The sequence below is a fragment of the Alexandromys fortis genome, unplaced genomic scaffold (assembly GCF_014885135.2).
Source record: "Alexandromys fortis isolate MF-2015 unplaced genomic scaffold, M_Fortis_MF-2015_v1.1 scaffold_142, whole genome shotgun sequence".
In the NCBI taxonomy this organism is placed as follows: Eukaryota; Metazoa; Chordata; class Mammalia; order Rodentia; family Cricetidae; genus Alexandromys; species Alexandromys fortis.
In genome coordinates, this window is record NW_026068057.1 from 2,898,268 (window position 1) to 2,923,123 (window position 24,856).

Consider the following 24,856-nt stretch of genomic DNA (forward strand, 5'->3'; position numbering starts at 1 on the left):
TGAAATTTTCAAGAAAAACTGGTGGTAGTCTCACCTCACTAATAAAGAAACGGCTCACAATTGCATTAGGTAGACTGTCAAGCGAGCTGTAACAAAATTTGCTCTCACACTTGCTCCAAGTCTATGCTTCCCCTACCTCTTAATATACACATTCATAGTTTGGGAAACAATTCAACACACAACATTCCCCATCCCAAAATTCTTTATAACCACAACAACCATCAATAATAGCAAACATTTGTAGGTAGTATATTACATTATCAGACATTATTCTAAGAACTTCATCTTCTGTACCAGGTATATACCCAAAGCAACCCTATGAAATAAGTTATCAGTATTACTTAATATTTAATTATAGATATGAGGTAAAAGAGAATACAGTTGAAATAACAATTAAATCCACACAAAAATTAACTGAAACACAAGTCATCTGAATCCAGAATCAAAGCTACCAACAAGAGGTTAACCAATCTTGTTTGTGTACAAATACTCTTTACAGGTGTTGTAGGCTGTACGCCCTCTCAAAACTACCTAAAAGAACTGTGAGAGCTAAACAGCTATAGATCACATATGAATGAGTAAATCTAAACAGCTATAGATCACATATGAATGAGTAAATCTAAACAGCTGTAGATCACATATGAATGAGTAAATCTAAACAGCTGTAGATCACACATGAATGAGTAAATCTAAACAGCTGTAGATCACTATGAATGAGTAAATCTGGCTGTGTTTAAACTACAACAACAATAACAAAAGCTTTATTACAAAAGGAGGTGATTGAACTAGACAGATCTGGACTACAGAGGTTACTTAAGAATCCTTATTCTTAAATATCAAACTACACTGCCATTCAAGCTCAGTACAACAATGACATAAAGGATAAGCCTTTGCTTATCCATACCTTCTTTGCCTTTGAATCTCTCCTGGTTATATCTGTTGTAGACCACTGGGATAGGCTGCTTTGTACGCAAAGTAGGATCCTAAAACAAAACAGAGATGCAAGTCAATATTTTTAAATATTACTTACTTAACAGTCATAAAGCCTGATAGACACATATAAAATAAGTGTTATTACCAATATGAGCCAAAAGACAGAACAAGGTAAGAAGACTACTTGGCATTTGATGAGTAGGATTCACTTTCAATATTATTTGCTACAAAAAATGACAAATAAGAACAAACAATTTCAAATGTACTTATGCCAAAACTGCAGATAATATGGTAAGCAGAGATACTCAAATTACTTAAATGACTGTGAAGTAATACTCTCTACAATGATAATCTGAACAGAGTGAGTTCCAGAAGGGCTACACAAAGTTCTGTTGCAAAAACTAAAAGTAAAAAGATGTTCAATAAACACTTAAAAATATATACTCTATTCGAGGCCAGCATGATCTACAAGCGCTAGTTCCAGGACAGGAACCAAAAGCTACGGAGAAACCCTGTCTCGAAAATCAAAAAAAAAATAAAATAAAATAAATATATACATATATATACTCTAAAAGCAATAAATGTAGTTTTTTAAAACTTAAAAAAGCAACTTTCTAATTATGTATAAATTAATTCAAATATTCCTTACTGAACTCATAGTCTATATTAACCTAAAAACACCTTAAAGGTACTTGGGAAAAGCATACCTATTTATATATTCTTCATTCTGTTACAATAGGATTACACTCAAACATTACAAAAGAAAAGTTATCAAAGACTATAGCTACTATAGATCATACATATGATCTATATGATCAAATGCCAAACATAAAAATTTCAACGGTTTTAATGACTGTAAAATACACCACAGAATACTCACATTCACAAAGACAATGGTTTACTGTATTTAAGGCTTCACATTCTTCCCACCAATTACTATGACATGTGTCCGATTTGTTACTGAAAGCATTCTACGCTTTAACATCACAGTACTTACTATACTTCATTTCAAAGATTTAGGTTTAATTTACTACAATATGAACTCAAAACAGGACAGAGACTATGACATTGTATTCTTTTATCCCTGGATGCTCAGAACACTGCATAGCAACTAGATGCTATTTGTGGTAAGCCAACTAAAAGTATCTGTCTAAATATTATCAACAACTCAGGGGGCTGGAGAGATGGCTCAGAACAGAGGTCCTGAGTTCAATTCCCAGCAACCACATGATGGCTTACAACCATCTGTAATGAGATCTGGTTCCCTCTTCTGACCTGCAGATGCAAATGCAGACAGAACACTGCATACATAATAAATAGATAAATTTAAAAAAAAAGCTTGGTATTTATAAAAATTAAGTATCAATAATTCCATGTATAAATAAAATTACTTCCAAGGCTATGTTTAGTACTCTACCAATGTTTTTCCAAATTCTACAAAAAAAGTGAAATCAATTTGAATTATATTTTTTGTCTTTCTTGAATCTTGAGAACAGGTAATGGATTTATAGCAAACTAGAGGGTATTTTCTAATTTAAATGGAGACGATAAAGCATGCATGAATTTAGGGTTTGGAGAATCCTAAGCAATACCTGAAACAGTGAGGCAGTCAACTTAGCAGAGGAGCTAAAGCTGAGGTACAACGAATGGGCCATATGGCATGTGACAAGGGAAAATAAATATACCAATATAAAATGGTCACCAAAGATTTCAAACAAGTCCAAAATAGAAGGTAGTGATTTATATTTTTAATAATAGTTAACAATTTTCTCAAGTGATAAATAGACCAACTACAGTTAACCTAAAAATTAACTTAGAAGGCTTTTCCTAATTAACCCCCTTTCAGACTCTCATCCAGGTATACATCAAGAATGACCCAAAATTACTGCTGAGTTAACTTTTAAAACTAGAGAGGGTCTTTATAGCCTTAAAGTATGCTAAAGTAGCAAGCTTATACCCTACTGTTGTAAAATGTTTAAGATGTCAAAATTACAAGATAAAATACAATATAAACATCACTTTCTTAAAACAACATAAGCAGAAAAGATTCTTACCACAGGGGCTGTATTTGGAGCAGGCCGCTGTTCAGGGGCACGCCCTTCTTCTCTGGCTTTTACAGATTGAAGAATTGCAAAAATGTTCTTGGAAAAATTCTAAAACATAAATAAATTCTAATTAAACTCAATGTACATGTGCAAAAGCAGTAGTTTTTCCATTAAGCGATTTATATTGAAACTTTCTTTCTACTAATGTTTCCTATTTTACAAGGTACAATAATTGCTTTGGTTTGGAAGTGATTGGTCTCCCAAGGATTGCTATGTGAGATAAGTGCTCCTAAATGTAGGACGTAGAGGTAGAGGAGATTTTAAAAGGTGAGGCCCAGTGAGGAACAATTTGCTATCTGAGCACTGCTATCAAAAGGGGTTGATAGTGGTCTTGAGGCATTACCACGTCACATAACGTGACTGTCCAAACTTCAATTTTCAGTCTCCAGATCTTGAGCTAAATATCTTTCCTTGGGGCTGGAGAGATGGCTCAGAGGTTAAGAGCATTGTCTGCTCTTCCAAAGGTCCTGAGTTCAATTCCCAGCAACCACATGGTGGCTCCCAACCATCTGTAATTGGGTCTGGTGCCCTCTTCTGGCCTGAAGGCATACACACAGACAGAATATTGTACACATAATATCTTTCCTTCCCTCACCCCTAATGTTAGGCTCTCACATAGTCAGGCAAGTGTTTTATACTAGCTATGTCCTAGCTCTAACCTCCTATGAAGCTCTTACCTTGTGTATTTCATTGAGGTAATAGAAAACAAGCTACTGGAATTATACATAAAAATAAACGCCAACTACCCTGAGTCTGGTTATTACAAATACTTAAATAGACCAATTACATACAATTTTTATTATTCTGCATCTACTCAAACATAGGAAACCAAGAAAAGTAACCATTTAAATGTAACAGATTTCTATGAAAGGAGACTACTAAATCCTCAAAGTGCAATAACCCCTGTGCTATATCTAGATTGCCAAAGACTTCCTCAGACGCCCAAAGGTACATTTTTTAAATCTGAAAAGACGGGAAGTAATCATAAATCAGCTGTTCCATTAATACCCAACACAGCCAACAAGGTGATTACTCTTTCCTTCATGAAATAAGCTTCCTCAGTCCTGACACATTATTCTCTGATGACTTTTTTGCCTAATGACTAACAGTATCCCCCAGTGACTAATAATACTTTTGGTTTCTTTCCCCCTCTACCAATCATTCAATAGTTTGAAGAATATATGTGCATCTATTATAAGCTAAATACCTTAACTAAATCCATTGATGATCAACAATCACATGGCTCCTGCTCTCATGTACTTCAAATGTAATACAATCCTCTTCTCTAGAAAATGAAGCATTCTGGAGCCACCAAAGTAGCTCAACAAGTAAAGCACCTATAACAAAAGCCTATCTCCCAGAGTTCCATCCTTAGAAACCATGTAAAGGTAGAAGAAAGAGAACAATATTACCCTTTAACTTCCCCATTTTCATGATAGGAAACGCAAACACACATACAGACACACACGCACACACAGGCACGCACACACACACACACACGGAGTTATTTTTAAAAAAGAAATCTGAAAGATGGCTCAGTCAAGAGTACTTGTTGCTCTCCCAACCAACTGGGTTCAATTCCCAGGACCCACAAGGCAGCTTACAACCAACCCTAACTCCAGTTCCAGAAAAAGTGACATCCTGTTCTGGTCACCATAGACTGTGTACAGTGTACTAACATATATGAAAACAAAACACTCATACACATAAATAAAGTCTTTTTAAAGAAAAAAAGAAATTCAATTGCTTTGCTTCAACTACTCATCCCATTTTACCATTCCATCTACTTTATTAGTTTTTACTTTGCAAAATCTGTTTTGTTTCCTAGTGAGACTAGCATCAACCTCATGGCCCGCAAGCACCGTACTAACATGAAATTCTTTACTTTTGAATACGTTACCTGTCTTATATTGCATCTCATTGCTGCTTGTACTAAACTATTATCTCAGGGCTAATGACCAAAGCATCTTCAATCATTGCCTAGCTTCTACATGTTAAATATTATGCAAATGTATACAAAAGTTAGGTTCTATATTAACTGTATACCACTAGTATAATTACCACTATACCATGATACTAATTAGTTCCTGACTCTTTACAGTAGCAAATATAGATCTCAGAACTTCTTTGCCATCTTAGAAACTATTGAGGACTCTTGCCAGGCAGTGTGTGGGCAGTGGTGGCTCAAGTCTTTAATCCCAGCACTCAGGAGGCAGAGGCAGGGGGATCTCTGTGAGTTCAAGGCCAGCCTGGTCTACAAGAGCTAGTTCCAATACAGGCTCCAAAGCTACAGAGAAATCCTGTTTCAAAAAACCAAAGAAGAAACTATTGAGGACTCTTAAACACCTTTAAACTAAAGTTACAATTTATCACACTAAAGATTAAAACCCACAAATTTTTCAAGTAGGAATTAATTCCTTTTAAAAAAAAAAAAAATAAGAAAAGCAAGATTCTATGCAAGCATAATACATTTTATGAAAATTCTTTTCCAAAATCTACCCAAAAAGTAGTAAGACTAAAACTTGAAATTTTGTAAATGTGTTTAATATCTAGCTTACTAAACATGATAGCTGCATTCTGGTATTTACTTCTGCATATCTATTGTTATCCTGTTTGGTCAAAGATAAGAAAATCTAGCTTCAGCAGTAAAGGAAAAAGGATTAAGAGATGTTGCAAGTGGAAAACATATCCATAAATACTAGCATTACTACTCAAAGTATATAAAATATAAATACACTCTTTGTTTTGTGGTTTTGGTTTTCATTTTGGTTTTTCAAGACAGGGTTTCTCTGTAGCTTTGGAGCCTGTCCTGGAACTAGCTCTTGTAGACCAGGCTGGCCTCAAACTCACAGAGGATCCGCCTGCCTCTGCCTCCCAAGTCCTGGGATTAAAGGCATGTGCCACCACCGCCCAGCATTAAATATACTTTTTAAAGTATATAAAGTATAAAGTGTAATCTACTTTGTACTTTAAATGGATTTCTTTCATTCATGCATTAGTTCTCTGGAAAATATCAATCACTGAGTTATGTAATTATATATATCTTCCAAACATTAATATATTGTATTATTCAACATTTTAAAATATGTATTTGCTGATGACATTTTCATTAAATCATAATTTTAATATGATTTACAAAAGTCTTACCAAAACAGTCAAAAATTAGAAAGCTGGAAAACTCATAGCAGAAAGAAGTTCTACAAAATTTTGAATTTCTCAGGAAAGTTCACATCTTACCACTGGCAACAAATACTGTTTGTTGCTTTTCTTGACAAACTCTTTCAAGAGTATGTCTATAGCACTGTCATTCAAATAAAATGTGATGGTTTTCTTTTTTAAAATGTGCTTTAGTTAGTAACCCAAGCCATAACAGAAATGCTGCTCATAAAAGCAACCACAGCTTTTTTAATGTGCAGGACTGTTTTACACATTCAAACTTCATTAAATATATTAAAGTGTCAAACTTTAGCTAAGGTTAAAACTGATAAGTGAAGAACGCCATGATTTGCTAGTAATGTTGGGTGACTCAAGTCAAGTACCAGCAGTTTTAGCAACCACGACTTCTGTACCATCATTGCAAATGCCAGCACAGTGCCAAGTGCAAACAAAACCTCAGTTCTACTGTGAAAACATGAAAATCAGAACACTTTTAAAGTGATAAATTGAATGAAAGACATAACTCTGAAAGAATCAATCAAAATAGCACCAGGAAGTTTTGTGTGCAAGAATTATGGGTGATTATCTTTGTACAAATATATTTATACAATTATATTATATATAAGATTCAATAATAAATTACTTTGATCTGAAAACATCCCCCAAAATCTATGTGTTAGAAACTTTATTTTCAATACAGTAGCACTGAAAAGTAGGGTTTTTAAGAAGTGACTTTCAAAATAGATTAAGTGGAGACTAAATGAGTGGCTCAGTGATTTTACGAGTCAGTTTCTGATAAAGTAATAATTATTTTCAGCCCTCTTTTTCGTTCCCTCTCTCTCACCCAGGTGATACCTTCCGTCATTTTTGATGCAGTAAGAAAGCCCTCATCAGATGCAGTTCCTTGATCTTGGACTTTCCAGCCTCTAGAATGGTGAACCACAGAAATGTCTATTCATTATAAATGACTCAGTCTGTGATACTCTGTTACAGCAGCACAAAACAGAATAAGTCATAATAATTGAATGGCACAGAAATTTGTTTGTTACAAGTTAATCTGTGATATTCTGTTACAGCAGCACAAAACAGAGTAAGACATTTAATAATAATTTAATGATACTACAAAATCAGGTTGCTTTAACAAGGGTGTAGTAACTATATAAAGAGGATGAAAACTTGAACTTTCTTGCCCCTTAAAAATCAGAAAATAAGAGTCTGATCATAGGTAATAATGAACGTCATCTGACGTCTACACTAAGCTGGTGTTGTCACACTTGGCAACCTGAGTTCAATTCCAGGAACCCACACAGTGAAAGGAAAAAACTGACTCTCAAGTGGTGTCTTCTGACCTCCACATGTGCACTGTGACAAATATGTCCACACATGCACACTGAGCAAATGCAAAGTCTATGCTGCGCTAAGTGTCTTTAACATCTATAGACTTTAGCACATGAACACCGTATATATACCTTGAAATCAGCAATCAAAATGTTTAATTTTGATCTTTAAAAATGATAATATTCAAAACTAAAAATTTTTAAAGATAATATTCATAAAAGCAAACCTACCTTCTAAATAGTTGTTAAATGATTTTTTTTTTTTTAAAAAATCACAGTGGTACCAACATTAAATTACAACACTTTTAAACTGGTACAATCCTGCCACCTAGAGTTGACAGAAAAGAATTCATCTCAACAATTTAAATTTAATGTTTCAGGCAGAAGAAAACTCCAAGTTAAAGACTGTCAAGTTAAAATGAACTAAAAAAAAAAAAAAGCCAGGCATAGCGGCACATACCTTTAATTATAATTCAGATAAGGCAAAGACTGGTGGATCCCTGTGAATTCAAAGACAGCCTGGTCTACATAGTGAGTGTATGGACAGCCAGGGTTACACAGTTAAACTGTCTTAAAACAAAACAAAAAGATCTAAAAAGTCACAGTATTAATCAAATAATAGTCATGTGAAACAATGAAAATGAGAATGCTATCATTTAACTGCAAATAACAGAAAATGAAGAATGATTATAACCTCACATTGCTTTAGAATTCCAAGCTCTAGAGTGATCTTTTTTCATTACTAAATACGTCGATGTGGACACATGCACCACAGTGCAAGTCCAGAAGTCAGAGAAAAACACTGTGGACTCAGTTTTCTCCTTCATCTCTCCAAGGAGTCTAGGGATCAAACACAGGTTACCAGAATTGTGTGGGTAGCACCGTCACTCCAGAACTATCTTATTGGGCCTGGAAAAACGGCTTTTTTTCTAAATTAAATTAATTTTACTTATTATTATTGTTGTGCACACACACACATATGCATAATATGAATGTGGGAACATACATGCCACACCATGTGTGTAGGCCAGAGGACAACTTTGAGAAACTGGTTTTTCCTTTCACCTTTACATGGCTTTTGGAGATTCAACCCGGGTTGCCAGGCTTGCACAATGAAGGCCTTTACCAGATGAGTCATCTGTCTGGCCCATGGAAAATGCTTCTTAAAATGTAAGACAAGTCAAAGTAAATAGAATAAAATAAATAGAAATTATTATTTTCCTTACACCCTTTCTAGTTATTTTATTCCTACCAAAATGGGACAGTAAATGAAAAGCTAAAGTTTCAATATTATTCTACAATTAAAACCAGTCAGGGCAGGTGGCACATACCTGTATTCACAACACTTTGTAGGCAAACGCAGGCCTAAGCCACTAAGAAAGACCCTACCTCAAGAAAGCCAAGAGGGTCTCTGTAAACATAAAGTCTCTTTCAATGTAAAGCTCAGTTTCACAACAATCTCACACACTTCTTCAAATGTTCTACCAAACCACCATTGTTTGTGCAGCAATAGAGAATCAATGACAAAGGAAACTTAGAGGAAAGCCCACAACGCAGAGGAAAATATATACACAGACTGATGTATCTTTTCCAAGAGATTAATTGACATACTAGAGCGTCTAGTATTAAATGTTTAAATTTCTTTTATTAATGTGTATGGGGTGTGTGTGTGTGCATGGAGGTTAGAGGAAAACTGTGCAGTCAATTCTCTCTTTCTCCCTTCACATGGGTTTGCATGATCCTCAGACTATCAAACTCTCATTCAAATTCTTATCTTTCCAAACTTACAGAGCATACATCTGCTCTGAGCAGAAGTTGAAAAGAATTAGTCCTTAGCTAATTTATTAACTTATAGACATAAAAAAATAAAACTTGAAACCTATTAGTAAATTTTAAACAATCCTACAACACTCCAAAGAAAGAGTAAAATATTTAATTACCTTTCCTGTGCTTTGTAAGATAGTTGTTCTTGTTCTCCACACTCTCTCTCTGCTGACAATATCTCTGGTCACATCTACCTCAGCATCCACAAAACTCCTCTGTTTAAGGGCAGTTATATCATCATCTAGATCAGTCTTGATAGTAGATCTTTTCTTAGCCATAATTTTGGCTTTGATTGCAGCAATTTTTTCCACTGACATGGCTTCAGACAAAGACCTAAAAGTAATTTATTTTTAAAATTTCACAGCAAAGATTCCTTCTGTACAACATTTATACTGTTGCACTTAAATTGACGATTTAAAAGAGAAAAAAAAAAAACACCACTGCAAGTGACAATATGCTTTTCTATAAACCTTAATATTTTATAGTCACACAGAATTTTACAGGCAACAGTTCATAAAGATAATACTCTAAAAGCAAGTTAGTAATTTATTTTAATTTTATGAGTATGAGTGCTTAACCTACATGTAGGTCTATGTGTTGTTTCTGTGCCTGGTACCCAAGAAAGTCAAGAGGGCTTCAAATTCCCTGAAACTGAAGCTACAGGCAGTTATAGGCCACTATGTGGGTGCTGAAACCAAATCAGGATCCTCTGTAAGAATGGCCAGTGCTCTTAACCACTGAACCACCTAGTCTTGAATTAGTAATCTCTTTAAATTTAAAACTAATAATAAAATTCCTTGCTTTTTTTTTAAATCTCCCAGAGAAGAGCAGAACTAATTCGGGTGCTTTTGCTTGTATTCCTGAGGCTTTACCAGTGTTATCTATACATGTACCTCTCTACATATGAAAACTATAAACAAGCATCTTGTGATGGGGCGAAAAAGTCATTCTGTAAAAACGCTAAAGCTTGGGTTTTTCCATGAAATATATTTCCAGTTTGTAAAACTACAGGCTACATATACGACTGACATCAGAGCCCAAAGAGACTGTAGATGCCACAATAGTCCTTTCAATTTCTAGAAGACAAAACCATACCTAATTTAATTAAAACTTCATTATAAAAAAAAACTTTAAAATTAAAAAAAAGACATGCTGAAATTGTACTGTGGACAATTTCTGTCTTCAATTTACTTGACTCTCAAATAGGCAAAAAGCAGTCATTTATTTTAAAAAATTTATTCACCAACAATGACATAAATAAAAACTGTAGTATGCAATGAAAATAAGAAAACTTCTTAGGGCTTTCAATTTCCTGGTGTGTTTCTCTTTGAGATTCAGGGACAATAAATCAGTATTCCATGAGTTAGAGAGATGGCTCAGAGGTTGCTCTTGCAGAGGACCAGGGTTCAGTTCCAAGGACCACATGGTGGCTCAAAACCATCTATAACTCAAGTTCCAGGAAATCACCATGGCTTCTAAACTCTGTGAGCACCAGGGACATGGTACACAGACATACACATAGGCAAAATATTTAAACACCAAAAAAAAAAAAGAAAATAAACCAATCTAAACTTTCAAAGAAAAAATTCAGTAACCCAGGAATTGTCAGTTTTCAAAAATATGTTGGTTTAAATATAACAATCTTCATAGCAATTCTCTAATTGGAATGGCAAAAATACTTGTCTAAAGAATGAAATACGTGTATTTTAGTAGTACTTACAACGTACAAAAAGAAAAAGGAAAATTCAATGGAAAAAATAATTTAAAATTCTGGTCTCCCAATAAGGTCCCTTTATGAGACCACATGTGGAAACCACTCTTTAAGATCTAAGTTGAAGATGTGTCTTTGTTTTTTATAATATAAAACAAGAAATATAATTCAACAGTGATTGAGGACTGGTACAGTGGTATAGTCTTTACCTAGCATACATGAAACCATACATTTAACAAAAGCCTTAATAAACAGAACATAGGCCAGCAATCCAGTGTGTCATTGGAACTCTACCAGCACAGGACAAGTGTCAAGGCCTTGTGGCAACAGCTAAAAATATAATAATCACTAACAATGGGTGACAAGAGGAAAAACTTAGTAATTTGAAACTGTCAACACAGTGTCCAGACACGGACAGTACAAAAGAGATCTTCCTCTAACAGTCTAACAGAAAAAATTGACAGACAGGATAGTCTGTTCAGACTGCTGTGATCCTTTGATTGTTCCATTCAGGAGCTTTCAGAACTGGTTTGTAGGAAGAATTTATTAAGTTTAGAGAGATGGGCTAGATAAGTCCTAGAATGCTACATAGGTAGAGCTTAATTCTTGTGGGACCTCAGAAATCCAGAATGTCCTAAGACTGAGACTAGCTAATTACGTGGTTTCACATGAGTAAGACCTCTATTAGGACTTTTACAGAAACCATTTTACTATACTATTGCACAGAATTTGTCATATTTTGTCCATGCTCCCAGACTCTGAGTGGGGTTAAATTTAAAAGTAGTAAATAAAAAGGCAGAAATGTCAAGGCAGCTCAGCATGGATATTGCAAAATTCAGGCATGGAAAATCTGCCACAGTAACCATAGAGCTCATGTGGACTATAACAAGTCAGGCCATAGGGATGGGGCTACCCAAGCCCACTGGTACATACATATCATATTACCACATCATATGCCACTGATGATGGACATGAATCTACAGGATTTAACATTTGCCCTCTAGCTTGCAGGCTTGCTTTAATCCCATTCCTCTCTATGCTCCATGTCTCCATTTGTAGTAAGAATATTTATTCTGCATTGTTGTATGCTAAAAGTATGGAACTTGTTACTAAAATTTTTTAAATAAAAATTTATTTAATTTATGTATATGAGTGCTCTGTCTTTATGTATGGTTTTATGCCAGAAGACAACATGAGATTACACTATAGAGGGTTTAAGCCATGTGGTTGATGAAAACTGAACTCAGGACCTCTGGATGAACAGCCAGTACTTTGAACCACTAAACCATTTCTCTAGTCCCAAAGGACTGTTTTTGTTTTTTCTAGAAACTCTGTGTGTTCTTGACTGTCCTGGAACTCACTCTGTAGATCAAGCTGGCCTTGTACTCAGAGAGATCTGCCTGCCTCTTCCTCTGGAGTGCCAAAGTTAAAGGACTGTGCCACCACCTCCTGTCACTACTAAAATTTATAGACTCACAGCTAAGAGATTTCTACTTCAGGAGACTTTAAGTTGATTGCTCTGAATAATGTTGGAACTGTTAAGATTTCAGGGAGTATCAAAGATGCACTAAATACATTTTGCATTATGAGACAAACATAAGTCTTTGGGAGTCGCAGATATATTAGTATTGGACTAGGTGGTGTGTTAAAGGCCTAGTCCCCAACTGTTGATGCTATTTTGGGAGTTTCTAAAAATTATAAGAGGTTGGATTTAGCAAAAAAGTGGTTCACTGGGGTTAAATTCTTGGAACTATTGTTTCCCTGGTCCTTCTAGTTTCCATACACACACTATTCTCTGCTTCCCACCCCCAACTTTTTTCCTGTGTGCTATAACAATGCTTTCTACTACATACTCCATTCTATACAATGATGTTCTGCCTTTCTGCACATGGGTCCAAGATTAGAACCATAGCACTCTAAATTGAAAGTGAGCCAAAATAAATATTCTCTTCTATGACTGTTCTCATGTTTGATATACTAGTGGAAAGTCTAACACAGTAAGTGATCCAGAGTATAAACAAATGCCATGCCATTTTACTCAAGGGACTTGAGCGCCTATGGGTATTAATTAATATCTGTGGAGAGATCCTAGACCAATCCCAATAGATTCCAAAGGAACAATTGCATTCTTCTAAACTTAGTGAACAGGGGCATACAATGAATAAAAGAAGAAAATGCAAATTGTAACATCTAAACATTCTATTTTCCCAAATACCTTTACGTAAAATCTGTATTATCTACTTAAGAAACCCTTACCTAATCTGTTCAGTCTGTACAATACCTTCTTTATGGCCTTCCAAACGAGCTGCCAATCTCTCTTTATCAAGACGCACACACTCTTCATCCTAAAAATAATCACTGGTTAGTAACATTAAGTTTTATTTAACTTTACATGGAAAAAAAATCACTAAACATAACTTCTTACCAAGATTACCACAGAATAGTTCCATGCAATGTTGGACTTAAATCAACTTTAACGCCTTTATTTTCACAAAAACAATAAGGTATTTTGAATCATTTAAGTCTGGAACTCATTTCTGAGGTTCTTCAACTTACAAGGAACATAGGGCTATGATCTAATAAACCATGTGTGCTAGCTAATTTTATGTCAACTTGAAACAGGCTTGCATCATCTGGAACCCCAATTGAGAAAATGCTTCCATAAGTCTGGGCTGTAGACAAGCCTATAGAGCATTTTCTTAATTAGTGATTGATATGGGAGCGTCCATCCCATTGTGGGTGGGGTCATTCCGGGGCTGATGGTCCTGGGTTCTATAACAAAGCAGGCTGAGCAAGCCAGTAAGTAACATCATCTTCTGCCTCCAGGTTACTGCCCTGTTTGAGTTCCTGTCCTAATTTCCCTCAAGTGATAAACTATAGATATGGAAGCAAAAGCCAAATAAATCTGTTCCCAACTACTTTTTGGTTACAGTGTTTCATCACAGCAACAGTAATACAAATTAAGATACCACAGCAAATTTAAAACACAATAAGCCAAAAATGTGTTCGACACATCTACCTACTAAATATCATAGCTTAGTGCTGCTTACTTGAACATATACTAGCCTCCAAATAACACAAAGCTTGTTTTATTATAAAGTGTTAGACATCTCACATTTTACTGAATATTTTACTGAAAGGAAACTAATGTCTCCTAAATGTTTATGTATTGCTTTTGCATCATCAAAAACTAAAAACAATATGATGCCCAGACATCTATTTCTATGTTCTCTCCCAAAAAAGTTTTTAGATTTATTTACATGTGCTAAGTGTGTGCTGTTTTTGTTTTTGTTTGGTTGGCTGGTTGGTCTTGATTTTGTTTTGTTTTGTTTGCTTGATTTTTCAAGAGAGGGTTTCTCTGTGTAGCTTTGGTGCCTGTCCTGGAACTAGCTCTTGTAGACTAGGCTGGACTCGAACTCACAGAGATCCACCTGCATCTGCCTCCTGAGTACTGGGAATAAAGGTGTGCACCACCACTGCCTGGCAGTACTGAGTGTTTTATCTGCATATATGTATGTACACTACATGCATGCCTGCTGCCTGCAGTTATATATAGATAAGAGTTATGAATCACTAGTGGGTGCTAAGACTGAACCTAGGTCTTCTGCACTTGCTCTTAACTGCTGAACCACCTCTCCAGCCCATATAGATCCATTCTTAATGGGAAAAAAAAAATCTAACATTTAAAGGAAGTCATTATCAAAGTTAAATGTTTCATTTTGGATACCAATTTTTTTTAATCTGGTGCCACAGGTCCCAAAATCTACCAAATACAAGTCAAAACACCACAAGAAAACTTGAATAGCTTTTGAAAGGTAAGTTCCTCGGCACATTAAAATCTCCCTACAAAGTTCTCAATAGACTATTTCAAAATCTTATCTGGCAAGGGTATGCAGTTTAAACCTATAATCCCAGAACTCAGGATGCTTAGGCAGAAGCATCAAGAGTTTAAAGACAATAATGGCTACAACTATGAGCTTGAGGTAAACCTGGAAAATATGATTTATAACTTCTCTTAGAAAGCCATGTGAAATTTAGTTTGAAAGATATGTGGATGATTAAGAAAAAAAATCCAATGAAGTGACAGCTATCTAGGTCAAAGTTTATATTCAACAAATAAAAAAAACAAGGAGTAGGTCAAAGAATAAGACCATATGAAACTAAACACAATACATTAGCATAGTTAAAACACCAAAAGAAAAAAATATTGGGCTCCAATTCATGCCCTGTTAGTTTTATACCGTGTAAAAATGTCAAGAAAAAGAAGACACATCAGCAAAGATATTTTAGCAAATGTACTTAATTTTTTCCAGTGGTAAGGAAGTTAAAATCTATGATGGTCAAGGTCCTCAAAAAACTAGTGACTTTAAAAAATACAACCAAAATTTTAATCAAATCAGAAGTCCTTTTCTTTTTCCTCCCATAGTACCTTAGAGAATTCAATTTGTTGAAGTAACAACTACTACAAATGTTTATGTTGTAACTTTATATATATGACAGACAGAGAAAAGAGAATGTTACGAGTTACTGGTAGCCTTGGCACTTAGCTTCCTTGGGTGTTAAATTTTTTTTTTGAATAATTACATTCTGATGTTTTCATATTTCCAAATGCAGTCACTGTTTTGATAGTGGCCAGTCTTCTTTCATACAGAAGGAAAAGGGGAAACTTTCAGTTCAACTGTTACAAAATTCACAGACAGCACCATGGCTTAGCAGCCAGACTACCTTGGTTCTAATTTTGGTTCTACATACCTAAGTAATTCCAGTAGCTTTTATTCCCTAAAAAGTAGTTTTATTAGAACAGCCACATCTATCAATTTATGTATGATTTAGAAATTCTTCCCCACTACAATAACAGAGAATAGAATGACGAGGCACAGCAAGATGGAGGTGCAGAAATTAAGATTGCAGGGCCCTGAAAACCTAAACTATTTAGCACATGACCTTTAACATGATCAGATAATAGTTTCTTACTATAGATCTAGGAAACTGTTTTCATCAAATAAGGCAAAATAGCAAAGAAAATAAAATGGCATATTCCCCACAGAACTTAATACAATAATGCAAGCCACCTATTGATCTACTTTTCAGGGGGAAAAAAAGCTACTCAAATTACTATGAAGAATGTTTGTTTGTTTGTTTTTGTTTTTCAAGACAGGATTTCTCTGTGTAACCCTGGCTGTCCTAGAACTCGCTTTGTAGACCAGGCTGGTCTTGAACTCAGGGATCCTTCTGCCTCCACCTCCCAAGTGCTGGGATTAAAGGCATTTGCCACCACTGCCCAGCCTATGAAGAATTCTTATTTCTACACAATTCCAGTTTCAGTACAAATAAAATTACTTTAAAAATAAGAGTTTGTGGCCGGGCGGTGGTGGCGCACGCCTTTAATCCCAGCACTCGGGAGGCAGAGGCAGGCGGATCTCTGTGAGTTCGAGACCAGCCTGGTCTACAAGAGCGAGTTCCAGGACAGGCTCCAAAACCACAGAGAAACCCTGTCTCGAAAAAATAAATAAATAAATGAATGAATGAATGAATGAATGAATAAATGAATAAATAAATAAGAGTTTGTTACCTCAATTCGTGGTTTCTTTGCTTCTGCTAAAACTTCATCTGCAGCTCTTTTGACTATAAGAAAAAAAGGAGCAAGTAAGTGTGCACTTTAGGAAAGGGGTTTTTTAAGTTCAAGATAAAGAAGTGACACAATGTACCTTGAGTGGACCGCTGAAGACCTATTTCCAGAGGTGCACTCCTATCGATGCTGGCTGATGTTGCTGAAAACAGAAAAGAAAAATCATATAAGCAGATCAATATTTGAGCATATATTTTGGATATTATTCCAGGGGAAATGTTCAAGCTTTGTTTTATTTCTTATACTCATAGAAGGATTTCCCTAGGTAAAATGATTTCAAAAAAGTATCTCTATACAAGCATTTGCTTAATAAGATAACTCTGTATTTAAAAATCTGTGAAAGACAAATAATTTTTAATAATTTAGCTTACAGATTAGTGAGATGCTAATTACATAAGTTAACTGATCAGTTCAGATTACATTCCTCTATAACACACATTTAAAGAATATGTATTCCCCAGATACTTAAAAATACACAAATACACTATCACGTTAATTATGCAAATTTTAGTTGTTCACAATTGGTAGGATACTTCCAACTATCCTTCAAATTATTTTTTAAGATTTATTTGTTTGTTCGTTTATTTATTACATATACAGTGTTCTGCTTGCATGTGTACCTGCAACCTAGAAGATGACACCAGATCTCATTATATATGGTTGTGAGCCACCATGTGGTTGCTGGAAATTGAACTCAGGAACTCTGGAAGAAGAGTCAGTGCTCTTAACCGCTGAGCCATCTCTCCAGCCCCCCAAATTATTTTATTTTTGAATGGCTCAAAAAGTTCATTCCTACTCCCCTAGCTGTCTTGTATATTCTTCTAAAAATCCAAGAAACATAAAATATATTTATTTGTACCTTTGTGCACAAAGGCAGCATAATACACAGAATATTCTAAAACTTGTTTCTCATTTACAAAAGACACCCCTTCCATATACCAGTACATAGGCTAATTCCAGACTCCTTTTTTTTTTCCTATGGGTACCCTAGTGTATGGAATAATTATAATTCATTTGACTGGTTCCCCCATGAGTCAACAGTTCAATTCTAGATTTTCTGTTATTACAAAAAATAGTATAAAGAAACCTCACATGTATGTGACTTTTTACATTTTAAATATAGCTCTAGGATAGTTCCAAATGTAGGTTTTCTATTTCATTTGCAATGAACTGTAACAGCTTAGTAAGACAACCAACAATGCTAACAGCTTCATCAGAGTTCACTGATAAACAGCAAAATTCAAAATCTTTGTATTCTTTAAATTTGTAATTTATAATAAACAAATCAAATCTGCAAGTGGTTTATCACCTTTTCTGCTAGTTATATGTTGATTATCAGTACTCAAGCTATTGGTCTTTTGTGTGTCTATTTCCAAGGTCACACTTCATGTATTAATTATCATAACTGACTGACTCTATAGTAGTGGAAACATTTTCCCAGTATATCAAGGCCTTTTGTTTTTTCTTCTTTTTTGTTTTCGTTTGTTTTGGGGCTTTTTTGTATTGTTATTTTGTTTTGTTTTGAAGACAGGGTTTCTTTGTGTAACCCTGGCTGTCCTGGAACTAGTTCTGTAGATGAGGTTGGCCTAGAATTCACCAAGATCCACCTACCTCTGCCTCCCGAGTGCTGGAATTAAACGTGTTCCCCATCCACCACTACCTGGCTATTTTTTATGATACAGAACTTTTCTCATTTTTATCAAATTATTAACTGATAATCCCACCTTCTTCCATTGCTCTGGCATGTCCTACTCCAATGTTAAATTGCTATGTGTATTTCTGGAGTCAGATACACTACCATCATACTATAAGACAAGTTTCACATTAGTATTTCTTATCTAACATACAAAAGTTGTTTTATTAATGTATCTACCCATTCTCAGTTTTTAAATCATTAGGTCTTTAAGTTCTACACTCCAGAATCATTAGTCTCTTCTCATTGCTTTTCCTCAAATTGTTAAGATACTCAATTTTACCAAATAAAATTTAAAATTATTTATGTAGCTCTACTGCTCAACATTTAATGTCTTTAAGCTACTAACTAGAACATTATTTTAACTGCTGTTCAACTTTTCCATTGAACATGATTACAAATTCATAAAACAGTATATTTGAAAACTAAATTTATCCTATAGAAAACACAAGAAATTATGTGAATTGATAAACTCATTGAGACGTTCCCAAAATGAATGCATTTACCAGGTGCATCTGAGACACTTAGTAAAACTGAAGAATCCTACACTCTCTTCAATACATTTTTTACAAGGCAATTATAGTGAGCCTAAGAAGAAAAAAAGGTGTATTTTATAACATGTATACCATGATTCTCGTGCTCCAAATAATTAAATGTTCTTTGATTCAAAACAGACAAAAATAAAAAGCTTTTTTGTTATCTTTCCATCTCAACTGCCTTTACAGGAATGGCTTCCTTCCCATTCCTTGCTTACCTTGTATGAAAGTAACAAGACTGCATTCTGTACTATGCCCTGCATAACACGACTCAAGAATAAGCATGATGGGACAGGTGAAGTACTTGCCACACAAACCTAGCAACCTAAGTTTGATTCTGGGAAGCTACAGGAAGGTAGAAGAGTACTGACTCCAAGGTAGTCTCTGACCTCCACATACAAACTGTGGCACACACACCCCACACACATACAATTTGAAAAAAGAATGTAAAGAATAAGTCAGACATTTTCAGAATAGCACAAGAAAACAGTCCTGGAGATCTTCCTATTAAGCACAACATTCTCTACACACACTAACACTACAGCTTAGAAACATGGGGCAGAATGTGTAACATAACTGCTATTAATGGCTTAATGGTAATAATAAATTCCATCCCAGGGAAGGTGGGATCTATTTTTTCTATAATACTAATTTATGTATATTAGAATAAAAAATTATTCATTCTTTCAATTACTATACAACACTGTTCTAAACTTTAATGAGTAATAAAATAAGACAACTGGACAATTTATCCTTTAAGGGTCAGTCTCTAATACAGTATCCAAGTAAACAACAGATAAAATTTCAGATAAAAATATGGTATTTGTTTGGAAAATAAATTTGATTTGATCATATATAGACAGATATGAGGGTGGATGTTACTCCATATTTTAGAATGGTCAGAGATGTCTTCACTGACAATACTTGGAAGAATATTTGGGCATGCAGGGAAAATAAGAGCCCAATAACAATACAGAAAATTGAAGACAGGCTGGGTGGTGGTGGCGCACGCCTTTAATCCCAGCACTTGGGAGGCAGAGGCAGGCGTATCTCTGTGAGTTCGAGACCAGTCTGGTCTACAAGAGCTAGTTCCAGGACAGGCTCCAAAACCACAGAGAAACCCTGTCTCGAAAAACCAAAAAAAAAAAACAAAAAGAAAAATTGAAGACAGCATTGTAAAGGCAGAGGCTCTAAGGTTAACTAAACCAACTGAAAGATCAATACATTGACTCCTTTGCTAAAGGAAGAAAGATAGAAGATAAAGCCATAGAGATTTAGACAGAAACGTGATCAAGGAGTCCACACAGTAAGAAATATGAGCTTTATCCTAAGTGTGATGGAACCCACAAATGGCCTTGAGCAGATAATTGGCACAATTATATAAATGTACATTTTCAAAAACAAATCTTGTTACAGAATGAACTGTAGCAGATAAAGAACATATGAGGAGGTTTCAGATGAAGAAGAGAAGTAGGAGAGGGCTGGAATAGAGTGGGAAAACTGTCACGGTTCTCAAGGCAGAGAAGAGGATGTCAGAAAATCATTTCACTAGTGTTTAAGGCCTAAGTCACAGCATGAAGTTACATAAGGTACCATCATCACTCCTTTCTAAGATGAGAACAGACTCACTGTTTTGTTTTGTGTGGGAAGGAGTAAATTAGGCACACTATTTTGGACATTCAGAAGCCTGTTAAACATTTAAAGGAAGATGACAACAGTAAATGTATAAATATGAAGCAGAGTCTGTGGAGTTATATGCAATTGACTCATAAACATGAAGGTTGGGGCACTGATTCTCTCATCAAGTTGAAAGTTCATGTATAAGTCTGACTGCTCAAAAAATTAATAAACTGATTTTTACCAGAAGCTACTTAACAATAACAGGCAGCAACCCTTATTTTAGTGTGCTGCACACATGATATATGATGAAAAAATATCTAACAACTGCAAGAAATCACTTCTTACAATAATATACAGTATTCTGAAGATTACATAGCAGGAGGGGCTGGAGAGATGGCTCAGTGGTTAAGAGCTAGCTCTGGCTGCTCTTCCAAAGGTCCTGAGTTCAATCCCCAGCAACCACATGGTGCATTTTCTTGATTGATGACTGATGGGGGGCCCAAGTCACTGAGGTTGATACCAATCTTGGGCCCCACAAGGGTCCTGTGGGCCATAAGAAAGCAGGCTGAGCAAGCAATGAGGAACAAGTCAGTTAGCAGCACTCTTCTAGGGCCTCTGTATCAGTTCCTGCCTTGAATTCCCTGAATCATGGACCACATGCTGTAGAACAAAAATAAATGCTTTCCTTCCCAAAGTGATTTTAGTCATGGTGTTTCATCAGAACAACAGAAAACCTAAGACAACTAATATTAGGCACAGAAGTGACAAAATATTCTGAAAGGTAAATAATGAATAGAAAGAATACCGAAGTCTACAGTACCCAATGTCAAGTGAAGGACTTCAAAGAAGCACTCTTCAACACTATCAAATATTTACAGTTAAAGGGGGTAAAAGGAATGTGGCAACTACCAGTGTCTCTGACTTTCATGGGATGGTGAGGATGAAAGCTAAGCAGGAGGAACTTTGAGCATGTAAAAAAGAAGTGGCGATATTATGACAATTCTTTTTATGAAACAGAAATCTGGAATCAGCCATGTGGTGGTGGCACACACCTTTAATTCCAGCACTTAGGCAACAGAGACAGGTGGATCTTTCTGAGTTCAAGGTCAGCCTGGTCTAAACAGTGAGCTCCAAGATAGCCAGGGCTATATACAGAGAAACCCTGTCTCCAATAAAAGAAGAGAGAGAAATATTAATCAAAAATAATTTTTGAAGAATAAATATTTCTACATATATACTCATAGGTATACTCAGAAGAAACAAAACAAACAGTAAAGCAAGACAGAAATAATAACTGACAAAGTCTTCAACAGTATGAACAGAACCCTCACGCAACTACATGGAGAAGCAAACAGACCAACTTCAGGTAAGGCACTCAGGGGAAATACAAACTTCCCTCTACGGCTTATTTATAGGGAAGATTTAAAAAAACAAAAACACAATGTTTAAACGTGGGAGCAATTTTAAAACTACTCACATGCTTCCCCATTGAGATATCCAAGTAGATCTTTTCGGTCAGGTCTTCTAACCACAGGAATATTTTCAGTCTAAAGCCAAAATTTTAAATTAGATATTGAATGGCAGCAACTATAAAATTTGATAAATATCATGTAATCTCTGAATTTATCTAACATACATGTATTTAAAGTCACAGGTTTTTTTTAAAAAAAAAAAAAGCTTTCTATCTAAAAATCTTGAAAATTTCTCAAATGTTAATTTTCAGTAATTAGACTTTGAGAATTTCAGAAAGATAAATTCAAGACACTTGGTTGAAAGCAAGTAATAACTTTATCTTTTTTCTAGTATCAATCTCAGGCTCTCTCAACCTTTACTTGTTTTTGAAACAGGGTTTTCGTTGTATAGCCTTGGCTGTCTTAGAACAAGGCTGGCCTAGAACTCAGAGATCCCCCTGCCTCTGCTTCAAAAGTGCTGGGATTAATAGCATGAGCCACCACCGCCCAGCTGTTAACTTATTTTCTAATTTCACTCAGGATGTTATGCACATAGAGGGCCACTATCTTTTCAGTCCCAATGTTGACTCACTTTATACTTAGTGCTTTCTTCCCCACAGACCAAACCTCTTCAAACTACTCAACTGAAACTCTTCCAAATGAACTACATAAACAACTAAATATAAATTTTAATAACAAGTATATGAGAAAAAGAAAACGTTAATTGTAGTAGTTTACCACATTAGAGCCATCTAAGAAGCTGCAATAAAAAGAAATTACATATTTCTTTTTATTCTTGGGTATATAAATTCAGATAACGAAGAAAAAAGATGTGAAAAACCCTATCTGAAAACCTGTTATTGATTTTAGAAAAATGAGTAATTTTTTTTAACCTACCTACAGTCATCATTTTTAAAACTGATTTAAACTGGGGCTAGGGAGATGGCTCAGCAACTAGAGTACTCTCTGCTCTTCCAGAAGACCAGAGTTTGATTCCCAGCACTCACGTCAGGTGGCTCATAACCACCTGTAGCTCCAGCTCAGCATAGGGCTAAATTCCTCTGGCTTTATCTGGTACATGTACTCATGTGTACTTAAGACATATACAGAGACACATAATTAAAAATATCACAACTTTTTAAAAAATGATTAAAACACATAAAATGTACACTTTAGGCATCAAGTCATCTTTGGGCCAATGAATTTTGCCATTACCACATTTTTCCTCATCATTTTTCTAATGTAAGCAACAGAGTGAAAGAAAAACTGGTTGTCAAGGGATTACACGGATTAAAATCTTTGTCAACAACAATGTAAACAACAATGAAGTAATAAGAACCCTTAGTATTACTAGCCAATTACCTCACAATGACCACGGTATGTCACAAGACCCAGTATTTGTACATACTTTTTTCTGGCTTAGCTGAACAAATTTTTTTTTTAAAAGTCAGCTAAATTTTAGTTTTCCCTTATGAGTATACACATACAAGTTTAAAAACCTGAAAATATTTGTCCTTTCCGATTTTTAATCAGACTACACGGACTAGTACACATATCTGAATTAATGTTAACATAGCTGGTTAATTTCTATCTCCCTTGAAGTATGGCCCCCAGTCAAGTCATCTGAGGAGCTGCAGATCCGCTGACACTAACAGGCAAAAGGCACCGGGGTCAGGAGCACCTCAGCAAGAGTCTGCGTGCAACAAAGAGCAAGTGACTAGAGAACTTTAGATAAGAAAACAAGTGTTTCATCTTATATGACTTTAACATACAAGGGTCCACAGTAACAACTCTGTAAGTTATAAACTATAACCACTCTACAAGAATAGAATCTTTATATCTCTAAGTACTTAAATTATTTAACAACCAATTCTAATTATTGCTTGATTTAGTTTTGGTTTTTTGTTTGCTGGTTTTGTTTTCTGTTTGTTTGTTTGTTTGTTTGTTTGTTTGTTTGTTTGTTTTGGGGGGTTCTTTTCTTTGAGAGATGGTTTCTCTCAAAGGCCCAGCCTTGACTGTCCTGAAACCCGGCTGTCCTTGAACTAACAGAGATCACCTGCCTTTGCCTCCAGTGCTGAGATTAAAGGTGTGCACCACCACTGTCCACTGCTTGATTCAATTTTTATTTAAAGATCTAATAAAGAACAATGTAATGGTCGATTGCTAATATTTCCCTACTACTTACTAATTTTAAGGTTTTTTAAAATGTATTTAACAATGAATATGCTTCTTGCTCAGAAAAGCGGTTCTACTGAATACTAAAGCCCATTCAATGGTGAGTCCTTTCTCAGTTGGTCCAAATAACAAGTTACTATTCAAAAACCTCACCCATCACTACTTTGGAGGAAAGGTTATAAAAGTAAATGTCCCACAACATAATGTGATCCACCAGTAGCGTCAGATATCAAAAAGTAGTAGCTCCAGTGATGGAAGGCACAATGATGGTGCTTAGGAGGAGTGTGTTTAAGACATAAAAGTACTATTTTAAATTAATACAACACAGTAAAGTATGTACTCAAAACTTAAGACAACATTTAGAGTGGATATCTGATTATATCAATATCTCCAAAATGATTCTATATCCTACTCCACCAAAATATCTGATAAGGATCTCATTTTTACCAAATGCTAAAGGACTGGAGGTATCCTTAGAGTACTTGTCTGCTATGCATGAAGCCCTGGGTTCAGTGCCTAACACCAGATAAACAAGGCATGACTGCACACACATCTCATCCCAGCACTTGACTTAGAGGCAAGAGAATCAGAAATGTAAGGTCATCCTCAACTACAAGGTCAGCCTGGGCTACGTGAAACCCCTGTGTTCCTCCAATATCCAAAAAAAGAGTATTTGGGAACCATCT

The 24,856-nt window shown here is 35.3% G+C and overlaps 1 protein-coding gene across 2 annotated transcripts in view; it reads right to left on the reverse strand.

Moving 5' to 3' along the window:
* Positions 1-24,856, reverse strand: part of Cdc73 (cell division cycle 73) — a 684,130-nt gene that overhangs the window by 654,527 nt on the left and 4,747 nt on the right. For both annotated transcript variants that reach the window (XM_050119992.1, XM_050119991.1), the window contains exons 3-9: positions 22,022-22,091; positions 16,775-16,837; positions 16,639-16,691; positions 13,323-13,411; positions 9,472-9,688; positions 2,988-3,086; positions 905-983 (exon numbers count right to left, since the gene is read on the reverse strand). In XM_050119992.1, the coding sequence (XP_049975949.1) occupies positions 905-983; positions 2,988-3,086; positions 9,472-9,688; positions 13,323-13,411; positions 16,639-16,691; positions 16,775-16,837; positions 22,022-22,091 (670 nt within the window). The remainder of the gene's footprint in view (positions 1-904; positions 984-2,987; positions 3,087-9,471; positions 9,689-13,322; positions 13,412-16,638; positions 16,692-16,774; positions 16,838-22,021; positions 22,092-24,856) is intronic.